This window comes from Lepus europaeus, chromosome 11 (assembly GCF_033115175.1).
Source record: "Lepus europaeus isolate LE1 chromosome 11, mLepTim1.pri, whole genome shotgun sequence".
In the NCBI taxonomy this organism is placed as follows: domain Eukaryota; kingdom Metazoa; phylum Chordata; class Mammalia; order Lagomorpha; family Leporidae; genus Lepus; species Lepus europaeus.
Window position 1 is genome coordinate 42,072,972 of NC_084837.1, and position 19,048 is coordinate 42,092,019.

Here is a 19,048-nt window from a genome sequence, read left to right on the forward strand (position 1 = left end):
TTTATTATGCCAATTTTAATTACCATGCAATCTAATAGATTTAAGGCTTATATTTTCCACATCACTAGACATCACAAACATGAAAGCGTTTTATACTGTCATTATACATCAATGTTCGGAGTTGGTTATTCATATATACAGAAATTATTCACACATCTTAACCTTGCTATTTCCTCCTTTCAAACCAACAGAATTTTACCATGAAAGCAGCTTTTTAAATAAATGGTATAAGAAATACAGCAAGGCACACTTTTTTAAAAAACTTTTTTTTTCTCATTACCACCTCAAGAAGCATAAAAAACAAAACATATATAATTTAATAGAATATCACCAGTTTATAATATACAACACCATATAGCTATTTCTTGAAGTGCTGCATAGATTATTTTCAAAATAAAATAAATAAAATGGCGCTTTTAACAGTTGTTTAATTTGAGAGGAACCAGTACTTCTTCTCTATGCTGCAATCAAATCAAATGCTGGCTTTCGAGGTAAACCTCTTTCAATACACACAGGCGTCACACCAGAACCATATCCACACTGAAACATGAACTTGGTCAAGAACCGGGGGTGGGAGGTGGGGGGGTGGGGGGTGGGGGGGCATTCCAGACAAGTGAATTGAATGGACCATCAATTCGGTGAACTGCAGAAGTTTAAAGAGCAGATGGGGTGGGGAGAGGAGACAAACAGAAGTGGCTGGCAGGAGGGGGTGGGTGGCAGAGGTAGCTTGGGACAGGGGCTCCACGGGAGGAACGAGCAGCTCTGCTCAGCTTCAAAGACGGTCACCTAGGAGAACCGGCACACGCATCCGGATCCCAAGGCTCAGTGGACAGACAGCATCAGGAGGAAGCTTCATCTCGGGAAGTCCATGTAACGTACGGCAGTGACAACGGGATGCAACCGGAGACCAGCCCAGGGCAGGAGGATGGGGCCACCCCTGAGATGCAGCCAGGCTTATCTGCAAGAAATGAAACAGTGATAAGGAAAGCATTCAGAAGGATGTTTTTCATTGCAAAATCATGGCCCCTGAGGGGTCCACGAAGGCTGGCTTGAGCCAGCGGAGCCATGGTGGGATTATCTGCTAATGGTCTGAAATGAAAAGATATGTAAACTGTAAATATCTTCATAATTTTAATAGCTTAAGGTTCACATTACTGACAAAAAAAAAAAAAAAACACCATTCCAGGATACCCGTGGAAAATACACCCTTTTTAAAAAGAAGATTTATTTATTTATTTGCAAGTCGGAGTTACAGAGAGAGAGAGAGGAGAGAGGAGAGAGGAGAGAGGAGAGGGAGAGGGAGAGGGAGAGGGAGAGGGAGAGGGAGAGGGAGAGGGAGAGGGAGAGGGAGAGAGCTCTTCCATCCGATGGTTCACTCCCCTATTGGCCACAACAGCTGGAGCTGCACCCATCAGAAGCCAGAAGCCAGGAGTCAGGAGCTTCTTCCGGGTCTCCCACGTGGGTGTAGGGGCCTAAGCACTTGGGCCGTCTTCTACTGCTTTCCCAGGCCATAGTGAAGAGCTGGATAGGAAGAGGAGCAGCTGGGTCTTGAACCAGCACCCATATGGAATGCCAGCGCTTCAGGTACCGCTGCACCACAACACAGGCCCCTACACCCATTTTTTTTTTAAAGACATATTTTCAGGGCCGGCACTGTGGCTCACTTGGTTAATCCTCTGCCTGAGGTGCTGGCATCCCATATGGGTGCTGGGTTCTAGTCCCCATTGCTCCTCTTCCAGGCCAGCTCTCTGCTGTGGCCCGGGAAGGCAGTGGAGGATGGCCCAAGTGCTTGGGCCCTGCACCTGCATGGGAGACCAGGAGGAGGCACCTGGCTCCTGGCTTTGGATCGGCACAGCGCACCGGCCGTAGCAGCCAGTTTTGGGGTGAACCAATGGAAGGGAGACCTTTCTCTCTGTCTCTCTCTCACTGTCTATAACTCTGCCTGTCAAAAAAAAAAAAAAAAAAAAAAGACATAGTTTCAAAGAATGTAAGAAAAATCACTTGAACTTTTCTCTGAAACAAATCCACTCTTCGGACTGATTATTTCAGGTCCTCTGATCAGCTCTCAAGAAAAGCAAACTTTGGCTTTTCTGGAACACAGAGCTCTGAAGTCTGGGATCAGGTGGCTTTATTGCCCTTCTAGGGCCATGTATTTTCATTCCATTTCCCTCTCTTTTCCTACAATCTTGCAACTTGTATAGGAGCTACAGGAAGTTGTGAAGAGATGAAAAATTATCAAGAACGGGAGAGATGGACAGGAACAGATGGAAAGCAATGTGGTACAGTAAACAGTGCAGGAGCTCAAGAAAGCACAGTGCACTGTTCAAACGCTGAGCCCGTGACTCATCTAAAATCTGGCCATGGAAAAGGGAATCCATGGGTCAGGCAGATTGAGTCCTGCTAAGTGCCGACATTTACAGTCTCTCCAGATAGTCAGTTCTTTCAACTGGGGCTACCTGGAAATAGGTAGGACAAATTAGCTGAAGCACAGAATTGGGGGGTGTGTGTGTGCATTTTGGGGGGGAGGGAAAGGGGGGAGGGAGAGAGGGAGGGAGGGAGGGAAGGAGGGAGGGAGGAAGAGAGAGAGAGAGAGAAAGAGAGAGAGAGAGAGAGATGCTGTCCCATAAAATCTTTGTTATTTAACACAGCAGGTCCAGGTTTTCAGAAGTGCTGAAAAATTTGAACACATGAGGCCTGCGCCGTGGCGTAGTGCGTAAGGCCACTGCCTGCAGTGCTAGCATTTCATATGAGCACTGATTCAAGTCCCAGAGGCTCCACTTCCAAGCCAGCTCTCTGCTGTGGCCTGGGAAAGCAGTAGAAGATGGCTCAAGTCCTTGCACTCCTCCACCTGCGTGGGAAACCTGGGAGAAGCTCCCAGCTCCTGGCCATGGATCAGCCCAGCTGTAGCCATTGTGGCCATGTGGGGATTGAACCATTGGATGGAAGACATCTCTCTCTCTGCAACTCTTTCAAATAAAATAACTAAATCTTAAAAAATAATTCAAACATACTTGACAGTCTAAACCTTGATTTACTAGTGATTTTAAGGTAAATTTTATAAGATTATACCTAGATTTTCTAATGAAAAATGAACACACTATCACCAAAGGTAGTTTCTTAAACCTGCTTGGTCAGCTTTGGACAATATCAAACGCTTAGTGTCAAGCCAATTAATAGAATGAGAATTTGCGTTGCTTATATGATAAATGTTTGCCTTTAGTTTTCTCTGTAAAAACTGAGCAGTAGCACTTTTAACTGTGTATGTATGCACTTTAGCATTCACAAATATAAGTAATTGCCTGAAATGTAAAATCTATAGGCCACCAACTATCACATTTACAGACCAATAAAGTAGGAAAGGCAATGAAATTAAGAGGTTCTAAAGGAAATGTATGCATTCTAAGTAAACACAGCCTCCAACCTTACCCCCAACACACACATCCACCCACCCACCCACACACACACATATACATGCACACAGTCACACCGAACCCCAAACCCAAAGGAAAAAAGGCATAACCAAAAGGGAAAAACGTATACTCAGGCTGCATCTGATGAGTTAAATTTTTATGCCACGGGATTTTTCCAGCCTGCAGTTTAGGGTTAACCCATTCATCAAAGATCAGAGCCTTATGATGAGGATTATGAAGAAATAACTGTCAGAATACAGAGGAAAGATTAGTGCAAAGTGCATCTCTTAGGCAGGTCCGAGAAGGCACTCCAGACATGCATTAGATGCTTCTTCCAAATTACGCAGAAAGCGCTGCGTCTCTCCACTTACCTTTCCTTTGATGTGGTTTGCTGTAACTGACCTCTCTATTTTTATAGAAACATGACACACAAATGAAGAAGTGAAAAGCACAGCAGTGAGCCTGGAAGTTGGTGCAAATGCACACTGTTAGATCACGCTAAAGCTTCTCAAGCAGTTCCAGTGGGCTTTTAATTAGAACACAGTAAATAAAAAAAAAAAAAAAAAACAAAAAAAACAAAAACACCTTTTCAAAAAATTTTGCGACTGTGGCATACTGCATCTCTTATTCTATGTTATATCCTTTCTGGAAGGCCTTATAATCATACCATCATCTGATAACATACTTATGGGAAAAAAAATTAGCAATGGAAGTTGGTGAATTTTACTGTCCTGAATTAAAAAAAAAAAAAAAAAAAAAAAAAAAAAAAAAGCAGTGCACCCTAGCTGACAATTTTCAAATGACTTCAAAAAGTCAAGCTTTTCCTTTTGCTTTTTTGAATCTTCTAGAAGAACAACAATGACAACAGTTGAGTTTTTTCAGACACTAAACCTCATATTTTGCCCCAATTTTATGATATACTCCTAACATAAACTACTGAAGGCATGTCCACATTTTGAGATCAAATAACTTGTCCTGGTTGATAGTACTTTAAAGCAGGTGACCATTAACACCCAGGTACCCAACGCTAATGACTGGAGAAAAATTCAGGCGTCCACAAGATACTGGAAAACAACTAGAACAACAACTGCGTGGGCCCAGCAAACATGGCTGTTCAAACGGCTCTACGCTGACAAGGAGTCACTTGGGGGCGATGTGAGTTCTGCAGAAGTGGAATCTGGCTGCTTCTTCCTTCGCCCAGCGTAGGGCCAGCCTCCGCAGAGGCTCCACAAAATCTTGGTGACTGGCAGGTGGGCTGGCTGACAGTTCTACACTGTCTCTGCTTGTAAAATGTGAGGGCTACACAGATCCCTTAGCGCATGCGCTTCCCCCACGTCCAGAGATGGAGCTGCTCAGCGCTTACATGTCCTGCCGATTCTGTGTCTAGGGAAGAGGGAGAAGAAATTTCCAGAGGACCAAAAAGGGCTGGTGCTCCCCCGGAGGCTTCTCCAAGGCCAGAGTTTCCGCAGCTCCAGATCTCGGCACGACTGCTGACTTGAGGGTCAGAACCGCGTGATGTCATGTTCAGAGTGGTGTTGCTTGCAAGCCTTTATCCCCTTTTGGAAAACAAAATCAGCCAGGCTCCACCAGCCTTTCTGCGGAGGTTGGCAGCGCCAGCGGTACAATTGGTTCTAATAGGACTTGTTTTGACGCAGCTTCTGGAGTGCCAGTTATTTTCCCTTAATGGTCAGTTTTACCGCATACTGAAGGAGCCTGTGATTATAGGGCCGACACGAGCCGCAAAAAGTACATTTGTCTCTCCCCTACTTCTGTCCTCACTTGCAGCCAATTGTAAACAGAGTCGGAAACATGGAAAATTAGTTGAGCTATATTAGTAAGAAGGATGCATTTCTTCCATTTTGCATACTGAGTTTATTTTTAGGGTATATGTATGGTATAGATTCCCCCCCACACTCCCCGTTTCTAGCAGCTCTACACAGAATCACACATTTTAATGAGCTTAGGGCACAGGTGTTGCAGGGAAAAAAATAATGATGTTTGCCATTCATCTTTCAAATTAAATAATGTGTTTTTAAATAGTAACTTTTTTCATAATACATTATGTGAACAACATTTATCTGTCACATTTTAAAAGATGTATTTGTAATAAATGTAAATTACTTTTAGAAAATCAGTAATTAGGCTCATCAAAAAATAAACAATCTGCCACAAAAAAGATAATCTTTAGCATAGTTAAGTATAATAACTGTTATTTGAATAAGTTAACAAATTAGGGTAGATTGCTTCTGTAATTCATTTCCTATAGCACGAGTTTAGGTTACCGCATTAAGCTGCCGGAGTGGGGGGGGAGGCGGGTGTGGGATGGCACTTGGCACCTCACACTTTGGTGAAATATGACTTCCACATTGGAAAGCTCTGATCTCCTTCTTTAAACTTGATAGAGAAAGCATATTCATCACTGGGGCTTAGAGATGGGAAACAGCAGAATCTCTGTGTCACTTTTAGAGCTACATCATCATCTCAGGATTATCAATCAATAGCTGTCTTATTAAATATAAAGAGGGGAATGACTTTCTTAAAAAATTTGATGGAAATCAGCCTGTCGCTTTCAGGCAAAATTCAAAAATTCTGTTTTTATCAAGGCGCTATTAGCTTGTCATGGATTCTCTCTACATTTGCTTTCTATGCCTGTTCCCCATCTGTGTGTGGATAAATAATAGCCTCTTCTTTAACATCAACTTTCCCGCCCTGTTAGAATCCTCAGCCCTGGCGGTGGTTAGGAGCTGTGACAGCACAGCCTTCTGCTGGGGAAGAAAACGTGAAGATAGTTACCTAGGACAGAAGCATCAAAGGACGACCCATATCAGGAGGTGCAGCCTTTAGCCCAAACACTGGCCATCTCTGGGCCCTGCATGAGCGAGGCAGCTCTGCCCGGGAAACGGAAATGGGGTGCATTGTTCCTGTGTATGCATTTTTTTTTTTTTACAGGCAGAGTTAGACAGTGAGAGAGAGAGAGAGACTGAGAGAAAGGTCTTCCTTCTGTTGGTTTACTCCCCAAATGGCTGCTACGGCTGGAGCTGCGCCGATCCAAAGCCAGGAGCCAAGTGCTTCCTCCTGGTCTCTCATGCAGGTGCAGGGCCCAAGCACTTGGGCCATCCTCCACTGCCTTCCCGGGCCACAGCAGAGAGCTGGCCTGGAAGAGGAGCAACCGGGACAGAACCGATGCCCCAACCGGGACTAGAACCCAAAGTGCAGGCGCCACAGGCGGAGGATTAGCCAAGTGAGCCGTGGCGCCAGCCCCTGTGCATGTATTTTGATCATGGGGTATAGCTGCACATGGATAACCTTGTTTTCTCCCTCAGTGGAAGAAACTAAAACCCAAAACATCGTTCAGTTATTTCCTTAAATTTTGTATTCTTCTTGCCAGAATGATGTATTAAAGACAATGTCACTAAACTCAATTTTCACTGTTTCTCCCCCACTTCACGTCACACTTACTTTCATTGTGGAGAGCATTCCTTCTACCTAAAATTCTTACCTACATACACACCTGTGACACCAGTCATTCTGACTCCTTTTCCTTTCTATCATGAGTCACGAGTTTGTAGAGTCAAACCTCAATTTTCAAGTACATATAAACGGTGTTGGGACTCTACATACCTTTCGTGAGATGATTTCCATGCTGGGGGCACACATTCTATCTATGCATATTTCTGTGTCGTACTTCATGAATGTTGAGAAGCTTTTCTTTACAGATTATAGCTTTGGGGCTGGGAGGCAACGCAGTCTTGGCTTTTGCCTGGTGTTTTTGCAAGGAGAGGTCTTCAACTTCAGATCTGGCTGCCGTAGCATCGTGTTCTTCTAGCGTTCCAGATGTACTTGCTTTTCCTGCACTCTCCTTTGCATCACCTCGTCCTGAAGCAGTCAGCTCTGAGCTTTCTGTGTCGCTTTTGGAAGTTTGGGGTAAACCATCCACTTCCTTTCTGACACTCATTTCTTTCTGAGGGGCAGGCCTTGAAAGAGCCAACGTGTCTGCACCATCAGCTAAGAGACAAGGATCCCTGGTCTTAGGAGAGCTTGCTGGAGCTTGTAGGGGCCCTGTAGCTTTCTCAGGAACTGGGGATTCACTGGGAGGAGCACTTGAGAAACAGGGCTCCTCTCGATCACGGTCATCCTCAACGCAGGCCTCAAAGAAACATTCAATGTCTTCCTTTTCATCTAAGCCGGAGTCTGCAGTGTCCAGCGGCAATGGAGTGTTGCTTTTCTCGTCTACGTAATTGGTGACCTCCCCACAATCGCTGTCATGAGATGAGAGAGACAAGTAGGAATAAAAGTCTCCTTTTCTCAGCTGGAGGGGTCGGTGAGAATGCTCCAACACCTTCTCCTTGATCTGAGTTAATGAAGTGGGAGCAGCCACCTCGTTTTCAGGTTGGGATTTACTTTTTAGGGCTGTAGAAGCCATGCCAATGATTTCCTTCACAAAGTCATGTACTGAGCAGTCTTCAGCCTCTTTGTGATGGAGAACATCTGTCTCACAGTTGCAACAGGAAGTGCCATCGCTGAGAGAAGCATTTTCCTCAGTATCGTTTTGTTCAAGTGCTAGGCAGCAGCCAGCAGATTTTGCAGCCGAACTTGATGTGTCATTAGATGAAGATTTGGGAACATCACAGTCTTGTCTGTTGTTAACTCTGCTTTCTACAGCTAGTTCTGGGCAAGACTGCTCAGTAGGAGTGGAATCAGCACTTTGATTTTCAAAATGGGGGTGATCTTGACATTTCTTTGAAAGATGTCTGACAGTTTGGGGAACAAAGTCCTTTCCAGCAACACTCGAACCACCCGAACTATCCATGAATGCTGAACACTTACAGGGTTCACTCTCTGAGATCTTTTCCTCATTGGAACCAAGATTTTCCGATCCCTTTGCAATCCCATTCATTTTGCCCTTCTGCCTTTCTGGAGTGCTTTCAATGTTGCCATTTTCCATATCCGCCACATATGGATCTTTATTAACTTTGAAAATGGTTTTCTTATTTTCACCCTTTGTCCCTAACTCACAGGTATGGGGTGCGTTCTTAGCATTTCCATTATTTTCAGAGAGATGTTTTATGGAGCCATTCAGGAGGGCCTCAATGTTCAGGGTATCAGAGGGATGGGTCATCTCATTGCTACTCACATCTTTACTGCCCTTCCCTTCATCACTGACATTACACCGTTTCTTATCTCTTGCCAAGGACAATTTAGGCCTAATCCAGGTCTGCAGTTCGTTCTTTATGTAGTCCAGCCCTGACATCAAGGTGCAGTCTTCATAAATTTCATCATCCGTGGCGATGCTGGAGTCGTCATCTTCATCTTTGATACACAGCTCTTCTTCCGTCAAGGTGAGTGTGGAGCTGGAGAGGAGGTCGCTGTCGTCTTCGTCGTCCGTGCACGCCGAAGTGCAAGAGACATTAACGATCATGCTGACATTGACATCACTTTCATCAGCCACCGAGCGGTTCAGGCGCTTCCTGAATGATGCATTCGACTCTGGGATCTTGTTCTTGTGCAACACAATGTCCTCTGAGCAAAGGGAGAGCTCATCACTGCTGCTCAGTTCTGTAAGAGATGCCGCCGAGTCTTCGTTGATGGAAGAGGCCATGTCCAGGGACGTCTGGCCAGTGAAGGACATCTTGTGGGAACTGCTCTGGAGAGTGATGTCAGAGACGCTTCGCTTCATCTTTTGCTCCGAGGGGCTCTGGATGTTCTCCAAACGATTCAGGAGATCTAATGTCCTTTTACTCAGCTCACCAACTGAACCACTGCTCACACTTAGGTCCCCAGAGCTATGGCAGCTGAAAAGATCTTCATTGCTTTTATAGGATGTCAACCAACTTTCTAACGAAGTGCTTCGCTGGAGGCCGTCACTGCCATTTTTAAAGATGCTCAATCCAAATAAATCCCCCCCTGGAGAAACAGACTCAATAGATGAACTGCGAGACACGAGGGAGAGCTGTTTGGCGTTGTGCATGCCCGTGAGTGTCTTCTCTAGTTCACCACTTTTATACAAATTGCGATCCATTTCATGGGATGCACTTGCCAAGATCCTTCCATGGGGAGGTGTATCTGATTGTAACTCTGTAGCCTGATGTTTAGATTTGCAGGATTTTTTATCAAAATAAAAACCACGAAGAAGGGGATCTTCCACATGTGCTTTTTCACTTTGTGACTGTTTCATTATCATTGGTAATTTGAGTTTTGAGCCTTGGAGGTATGAGTAATCATAAAATGTAAACACATCATGTTTTCCTGGTAATTCTTCTCCCAAACAATCAGGGGTATGTTTGGTAACACTGTTTAAATCTCCAACTTTTCCATTTACACAACCCACTGGTGAAATGGATGACTGAGAGCTATTTGGAAGTTTAATGCATCCCTCCTCATCTTTAAATTTTTGCTTTAACACGTTAACTGCATCTCCCATTTGTGGGTCCAGATGTTCAGTTTCAGGGTTACTGGGGGACCTATCCACTGCATTGAGCAAACACATTTCAGAGTTGGTCGTGGTTTCAGTGTCTCCTTCACTGACGATTCCACTCTCACTGCCTGAATTCTGACTCATGTCTCCTCCATAGCATGAGCAGGGCTTTACCAAGTTGGAACCCCCTAGAAGATCTGGCAAAGATTTGGTGGATGAAAATGAGGAGTCTTTGCTGAGACTCTTGGTTAAAACACTGGGCTGTGTCATGCCAGTGAACTTCGGGTTGTTCTTCAGAAACGGCATGTGGCTGTCTGCGTAGAGTTCAACATTGTGTAGGCTATACACCTGGTAAATGTGTGGACTGGAGGGGGCGGTAACATTGGTGGCATACTGAGATCCCCCGTGGTCACCCGCCTCCTCTTCATAACCAGGGTCCTCACTACTTGTCTCTTCAAGCTTCAAGGAAGGCAGGACAGGTTGGGGTTCTTGGTCAAGGTCATTTGAGTCTTCATTCAAACTAATTAACTGGTTGCTTATGTCCATTTCATCCCATTCCAGGGCATCCTCACTCATGCCATTTAGGTCCATCAGGCCAGGATCAATCACATTCAGAACTTCCTGTGCAGGAGAAGGGGTGGGGAAAGAAGAGGAATTAAAGAACATAAACAGGACCATTTTATCCATTCAAAATCTTTTGGAAAGGTTGGCAAAGGAAACTGCCTGAAGCATGGATCTAAAAGACAGCACAATTACCAACTCCATTCCTCTCTGGATTAACATCCAAAATTTATTGAAACCAGCTTTTGTATCAATAGTAATCTGTCACTGAAGGGAATAACATAGATTAAAAAGCAAGATAATTGCAATCAAATTGTAGTTTCTGGAATTAACCATTTCTCATTGATTCTTCTACATTTTAAATGTTTGGGCGAAGATAAAACTGTCAGGCAGATGAAGGTAAAAAAGCACGGTCTATGACATCACTTGATAAGCATTCAGCGTCAACACTGTTTAGTTCTGGAGTCCAGAATGGAATAATACTTGAAGTCAAACATGGCCAGCTCCCTCTTGCCCCTGTTTTTGAGTTCTCCACTTGAAACAGCTTGGGCTAGGAACTTTAGCTACCACGGAGAACCATCCACTGGCCAGAGGCTACTGACTGTGGCATGTACTCATCCTCATGCCTTCTCTTCAGGTTTCTGTCTCTGCAGATCTTGGCCCCCCTCCCATTCACAACCAAGAAGAGTAACACTTCACTGTTTCCTTCACCTCCGTCTTCCTGGACCCTGAGTGCTCCAGTGTAGTTCCTTAATCAGAGTCTTGCGGTCCCTCTCTTCCTCAGTCTCTCTCTAGGATAGAGGATTCACTTTGATCATGGCTTACAGATGGCACTGCTATCAGTCTTACCTCTGTTTCTCACCATCAAAATTTCCCCTTTAAGCTCACCTCCAGCCCCAGAATGATAACTACCCAAAGACTTCCCTGATTCCTGAGGACCAAGTAACCCAGATTCCCTTCGATGCTCTCTGTCTGCTCACATGGATGCTTGATCTTTTTTTTTTTTTTATTTCTGATTTTCCCCATTTAGGAAGAGCTTGATACATTCAGGGACGCAGGAGCTGGGTGGGCTCCTGGACTCTGGCTAGATTCTTCCCCCATCCCTACTTACTATTAGCTGTCTAGATTTGTGCTAGATGCAAGGAAGGTGGGAGGCCCTGACAGGCTCACTCATAGAAAAAGAGACACAATCCAAAGCCTTCAATTCATCTTGTGCAGCTGGATGAGCATAGCTCTAGAGATAGCAGAACAGCTCAAGAGCTGACCAACTGCGTGACCTTGAGCAAGTGACTTGTCCTTTCTGAGCACAAGCCCCATCACCTGTAAAGGGGGATGGTACTATTACCCTTGAAGATCACCGTGCGTACTCAATGAGCTGATGATTGCGAAGTGCTCAGGAGGCGGTGTCCGGTAGTTATAATTCTGAATGTGTGCAGAATTGCTCTGGAGTGGTCTTGAGTCAATTCATAACGGTTCCCACTACCTATCTCTTTCCCTCCTTCTCATCATTCCTTCCAATTTGCTATCAAAACTGAAGAGGATTCATGGCATGCTAGGTAGAGTATTGCCACATGGGATAACAGGTCAGCAATTTCGCATTACAAGTCGGAATTATGAAGTGTCTGGTGGAAAATCAGGCCACGATGCTTTGATTCCTCAGTAGTGAGGAAAATCTTCACCTGCAGCACATTAGCAGAACTGTCCTAAGAAGCCCTCAATCCTTCCTAAGACTAACAGTTAAAGGATACCGCACAAACACATTAAGTATAAAATACCCATTAGCACTTTATTATCCTGGATATGTAAGAGATTATCTGTATAGCCTACTTAAGTTTAAAAGAGTCTGGTTACAAAGTAAACATTAATTAAGGGATATTTTTACATTTTCTAACAGAAATCTTTCCTGCTGCCAATGTTACAGCAGTTAATCTAGTACACTGGCAGTCATCACAATTGCTTAGGTATGGAGGACATCTACTGTGATGAATTTTTATTAGAATTTCTGTTTATTCTTTGCTTGCTGATAAAGGAAGTACTAATGACCGATTTGTATGGCCAATGAATGTTAAAATCTTCAGCTGTAGGTACAATCAATCAGTCTGATCAAATGGTATATTAATTTCAAATGCTATCTTGGCTGTCAATGGACTCTGAAAATGCTAACGAATAATTGAACAAGTCTTTCCAAGGTGCTCTTCATACCTCTCTGGTTGACTTTAACATTGAGCAGCACAGGGTTCCCACAAAGGTCCCAAAGCTCTGGGCTCACACATAGATGCTATCTGGATGCAGCTGGCAGCTAAGCCAAAAGGATTCCTGCAACTCGGACTGGTATTCCATGACATCATCATCATCAAATGTTGCCTTTATGGCTTTAAAAATTCAAGCCTAAGGTTGTATAAAACTTAACAGCAGCTGGGGCCGGTGCTGTAGCATAGTAAGTACTATATGGGTACCAGTTCAAGTCCTGGCTGCTCCTCTTCTGATCCAACTCTCTGCTAATGTGCCTGAGAAAAGCAGTGGAAGATGGCCCAAGTGCTTGGGCCCCTGCACTCATGTGGCAGACCCGGAAGAAGCTCTTAGCTCCTGAATTTGGATCAACCCAGCTCTGGCTGGAATAGCCATTTGGGGAATGAACCAGCTGATGGAAGATCTCCCTCCCTCTCTCCCTCTCTGTCTGTATGTAACTCTGAGTCTCAAATAAACTAAATAAATCCTAAATCAAAACAAAACAAAAAAAACTTATAGCAGAACCTAAAGGAACAAAATCCTTTGTTAAATAAAGTAGTAAGACTAAACTTTGGGATGTAATATTGCCACTTTCAAACCCCCTCAGCCTATGGAAGTTTTAAATATGTTATGATTTTTGAACATTTTTTTCTATGTCAATTAAAGAGATGATCTAACAGGATCCACTAGAAAATTTTCAGTTGAGGCTTCAATTTGTTTCATTTTGGAGAACTGCGACTAACTGTTCTCACTCCCTTCCTGGTAAGGATTAAATTCTATCAATATTTTCAATAAAATCTCCATTTCCTCAGGATTCAAGCTCAACCATAAAAGTCACTCCTGGGTGGGCAGTGTGGTGCAGTCAGTTGAGTTGCACGTGGGACATGTGCCTCCCATATGGGTGTGCCAGTTCACGTCCTGGCTCTGCTTCCAATCCAGCTTCATGCTAATGCACCTGGGAGGCAACAGATACTGTCCAAGGAGTTGGGTTCCTGTCACCCATCTGGGAGACTTGGATGGTGCTACTGGCTCCTGGTTTCGGCCAGGCCCTGTCCTGGATGTTGTGGGAATGAACCAGCAGGTAGAAGATATATCTCTCTGTGTGTGTCTCTCCCTAACTCTGTTATTCTGCCTTTCAAATAAATAAAGATCATTAGGAAAGAATAATTCCCCTGAGGCAAGAAAGTAGGAGAAGTTTCCAAGAGGAAGGACATTAGAATATTTATAAAACTAAACAACGTGGCCTTTGGGAAAAAAAAAAAAAAGATTTGTATACACAGAGATGTAAGGGATGGGAAATTGTTGGGTTAAGTGTTCTCTCTCAACATAGCCCAGCAAGGCCAACAATGCTCAAGTTAGTTAGGCATTTGTTTTTATTTCAGTTGTTTTCCTAGAAGATTATATGGTACTTTTTTTTAAAAGACACAAATGTTTCTGCATTTAATAAAGTGACCAATCTAAATGAATTTAGCCAACAGCTCAGATATTTGAATGAAACCAAAAGGAGTAGGAAATTGAGTTCAAATAGAGAGCCTTTAGTTCCAGAAATAATTCTGAATTAAATTGACTTGTCCTGGGATCTTTCATTCATTAACTTGCTTCATGGGTATAGAATTTTGACCTAAACCAAGGGTCCTACATATTTACACACATACAAAGACACATATATTTATACAGAGCTGCTCAAGAAATAGAGTTAGTTGGTTCTATTAAAATTAATAGAACATATGTGTCTTTAATTTTAATAGAACAAACTAATTAATGAATTTAATGGAACCAACTATTTATTAATTTTATTTGAGGGAGGGAGGGAGGGAGGAAAAGGGAGGGAGAGAAACAGAGAGCTCCCAACTGCTAGTTCACTCAACTCAACAGCCTGTCTGGGTCAGAGTCAAGAATTCAGAATTCAATCCAGGTCTCTTATGTGGGTGTCAGTGATCCAGTTACCTTAGCCATCATGGTCTGACACCCAAAGTCTGGTTTCACAGGAACCTGGAGGCAAGAACTGAACCCAGGTACTTCCAAATAAGACATGGGCATCTTAACTATTAGGTCCAATGCTTGCCCCTATTTTATTACTTTTATTCTAGGAAGAAGAATATATATTACCACAATATATACAAATAGCAAGGTAGTGACAAAGTGGTTGGAGACGTGATGGTGGTGATGAAGCAGAAGAGGCAGAAGCAGCAGCAGCAGGTGATGATGACAAGGATGAGCAGGAAGAGGAGAAGGTCAAGCACTGAACAAGAGGAAGATGAAGAAGAATGAATGAATGAATTAGGAGTCCAATTGCAGCCAGCAATACATATATGAATTAATATCTTCTGTACTTGGATGGCTTTAATTGAATTAGGTTTCCTAAGATTGCATTTTCAGGATTTTCTTAAAATTTTAGGTTGAATAATAACTGTTTATAAGAGATGAGAAACACACTATTGGGTAGAGTAGAGGTGAAGGAATCTATCATTCTACAAAACAACCACTGAATAGAGATCCCACACAGCTCTTCTGGATTCCTTTAACTTCCTTAAATCGTTGAAACTTCGGGCCGGCACTGTGGTACAGCATGTTAAGCTGCTGCCTACGAAGCCAGCATCCCATAAAATTGTTGGTTCAAGTTCGAGCTGCTCCATTTCTGATCCAGCTCCCTGCTACTGTACCTGGGAGAGCAGTGGAAGATGACCCGAGCGCTTGGGTCCCTGCCACCCATGTGGGACACCCACATGGAGTTCCGGGCTCCTGACTTTGGCCTGGCTCAGCCCTGGCTGTGTGATTATTTGAATAGTGAACCTGCTGATGAAAGATCTTGCTGTCTCCCTGTCTCTCCCTCTAACTCTGTGTTTCAAATAAATCAATCAATCTAAAAAAAAAAAAGTTGCAACTTTGAAAAGGCTTTTCCTTAAAAAAAAAAAAAAAAACAACTCAAAATGACTAGGGTGAACGGAGTATTCTAGTCAACCTCCTGGTGCTCAGAACAGGCAAAACCATGTGGAGGCCCAGCAATGTCTGTTCTAGATCCCTGTCTGTTCTACATCTAGGAGCTCACTGAACAGCACTGTGAGTGGGGCTCTGTAGAGCACTACTACACCAAAAATACAAATAGCAACAATGACCAAACCAAAACAGTATTAATTGTTAGAGGATAAAGATATCATCCTCGTCTTAGGGTGAGAAGAAGACCCATGGAGATTTGAGGGGGTATTGAGAGAAGGGAGAAAATAATGCACTGATAGGGTGGAGAAAGCCACTTGAGCAGGGGAAAATTCTAGCATCATACCCTGACTCTTCTTGTTTGGTACAATATTTTCCCTAGTCCTGCCCCTAACCTGAAACTAAGTGTCTGAGCATTAGCTGCACAATTACTTTCCTAAGTTAGACTGGGGGAGAAACTTTAAATTAAAAAAAAAAATAACCAACAGTAGTAGCTGCTCCCCAGAAAACAGAAAGACCATTTTTAAGAGAATTCTGAGTTTGCAGTACTATGCTTTTTGTTGTGCAGAGTAGAGATCCAGAGTTAGGAAAAAAAAACACAAAAGAAAATAAAAGAAGGACAAAAAGACTAATGTTCACTGTTTATCACCCATTTGGGGATTAGAGACAAAAACCCAAACAGCTCTGGGTTTGAATCCGGGATACCCCCTCCCACCTGCCAGCTGTGTGAGCCTAGACAATTTCCATATGGCTCAGTTCCATCTGAGATATACATACACATACACATACACACACATATACATACACACATATAGGATAATCACATATAGATATACACACATATACATATACACACATATAGGATAATCATATATATATATACACACACACATATACATACACATGTACACACATATAGGATAATCACAGCCCATTGTGTTTAACCTTTTAAACTGTTGAAGACTTGAAATCCGAAAATGTGTGTAAATTCCTAGGAAGAAGGCCTGGCACACAGTGGGAGTACAGTGACTGGCAGCTATCAGCATATATTCCCTGAGCTGAATCGCTAGGAGGACAGTATGACTGCAGGTTACATGACTGTAACAGTGTTTGCTTGAAGGCTGGTAATTGTGCGACTAATCTGTTTCGTGCAACTACATGCATGAGAGTCAATGAGATAAACACTGGTCAGGCTCCTTGCTCCCACTGAACCAGAAATGGGGTGATGCATTTGTCTTTCCATGCCCTAGCCTGGTTTATCTCACAGAAACAACCAAATGAGAAAAAGACACCTGCCTAGCCCTCCGCCAGGCCCACAGCTCAAAGAATTTCTATTTCCTGAAAATAATCTTTTTTCAAAAGGCAAGTCCATTGTCTGTGAAATTCTATCACAACTGACACATTAGAGCAATCAAATCCTGCTCGCTATCTATCAGATTGACAATAATGTTAAAGTAACTTGTCTCAGCTCAGAAAACGCTTTGAAAGTCTATCTCACACTAATGATCAAAAACTGGTCTAGTGAATGCTCTTTTTCAATAACAAAGCCGATCAGAAACTCAAAACAGACAAGTAAAATCCAAAGTCATCTCACAAACCTCACTAAAATGAGTACTGACACAGACACATTTCCTCATGTTGACTACACAGATAATTCCAAAGCAGATGAAAATGGAAATGCTTAAAACTAAGTTTTATAATAGTAAAAACTCCTTTGTTCTTACCTGGGACCAGGGACAATAGGGAATTGGACAGTACAAAGCAGAGTTTTTCTTCTTATGAACAAATGTCATGAAGGCAGGGACATTGCCTGTCTTGTCTCCATTAGAATCATGGTACCTAAAACAGTGGCTGGCATAGAACAGGTTCTCAAAAACTATTTACTAGGGCCAGCGCCATGGCGCACTAGGTTAATCTTCAGCCTGCGGCGTTGGCATCCCATATGGGCACCAGGTTCTAGTCCCGGTTGCTCCTCTTCCAGTCCAGCTCTCTGTTGTGGCCTAGGAAGGCAGTGGATGATGGCCCAAGTGCTTGGGCCCCTGTGCCCACATAGGAGACCAGGAGGAGGCACCTGGCTCCTGGCTTCAGATTGGCATAGCTCCAGCTGTTGCAGCCATTTGGGGAGTGAACCAGCGGATGGAAGACCTGGCTCGCTCTCTCTCTCTCTCTCTCTCTCTCTCTCTCTCTCTCTCTCTATAACTCTACCTATCAAATAAATACATAAAAATCTTTTTAAAAATACTATTTAATAGGTGGATTGAAGGAAAAAAGACCTCAGGATCTCCTGAAGTGTCAAAGAGATCTGGGAGAAGGTCTTGAGGTTAAACCACACTCAGACAAATCACCAAGAAAATCTCTGGCTTTCAAACTGGTACCAACTCTCAGTTTAAAAAGCTAACAGCCATGAAAACCTCCTCAGTGAAAGAAGCCAGTCGGAAAAATCACACCCAGTTAGCTGTCCCTCAGTGTCTAGAGAGGACCGGTTCCAGGATTCCCTCACACATACTAAAATCCATGGATGTTCAAGTCTCTTTTATAAAATGGTTTTGCATTTGTAAGTACCCTATGCAACCCTCCCATGCACTGTAACTTCATCTCTAGGTTACTTACAATATCTAATACAATGCAAATGCTATGTCAATGATTGTTAACTGTGTTGTTTAGAGAATGACATGGAAAGAAAGTTTGTCCATGTTCAGTACAGATTCAAAAAATTTACTTATTGGTTTGAAAGGCAGAGTTGGAGAGAGAGACAGAGAAAGGGAAACGGGGCAGGGAGGAGAGTGATCATCCATCCACTGGTTCACTCCCCAGCGGGCTGCAATGGCTGGGGCTGCAGCTGGGTCAGGCCAAAGCCAGGAGCCTAGAACTCCACCTGGGGCTGCATGGCAGGGACCTGAGTACTTGGGCCATCTTCCACTGCTTTTTCAAGGCACATTAGCAGGGAGCTAGATTGGAAGCAGAGCGCCTGGGACTTAATCATTGCTCATATGGGGTGCAGCATCACAGAAGGTGGCCTAACACCCTCACCACATCGCTGGCCTCTTTTTTTGCCAAATATTTTTGGTTAGCAGTTGGTTGAATCCTCAGATGAGAAACCTATTGTGTTGGTGACCCAACTGTACCCTGTCCATTTATGTGAAATATTCAGAATACATAAATCCATAGAAATTAAAGACTGATGGTTGCCGTGGCAGGAAGTGGGTAAAGAAAGGGAAGAAACTGCCTAACATGTGTGTGATTTCCTTTTAGGGTGATAAAAACATTTTGTAATTAGAGGTGGTAGATGCACAACACTGTGAATCTGCTAAATACCAATGAATTGCTCACTTTTACATGATTACTTTATGTGAATTAAGAAAAGCCACTGAATAAACAAAATCACGTTGCTACTTTAGAGACTAAGGTTAGATCCCCAGGTAGATAGTAGATAGTGTTAGAACTAGATTAAAGGTAGGATATCCAGCAGGTGGCCAGAGAGTAGAGTTCCTTGGTATAA

General features: G+C 43.3%; 1 protein-coding gene across 2 annotated transcripts in view; it reads right to left on the minus strand.

The window, feature by feature from the left end:
• Nucleotides 1-586: 586 nt before the first annotated feature.
• Nucleotides 587-19,048, minus strand: part of AKAP6 (A-kinase anchoring protein 6) — a 500,321-nt gene continuing 481,859 nt past the window's right edge. For both annotated transcript variants that reach the window (XM_062205295.1, XM_062205294.1), the window contains exons 13-14: nt 7,032-10,446; nt 587-958 (exon numbers count right to left, since the gene is read on the minus strand). In XM_062205295.1, the coding sequence (XP_062061279.1) occupies nt 7,069-10,446 (3,378 nt within the window). In that variant the 3' untranslated portion in view covers nt 587-958; nt 7,032-7,068. The remainder of the gene's footprint in view (nt 959-7,031; nt 10,447-19,048) is intronic.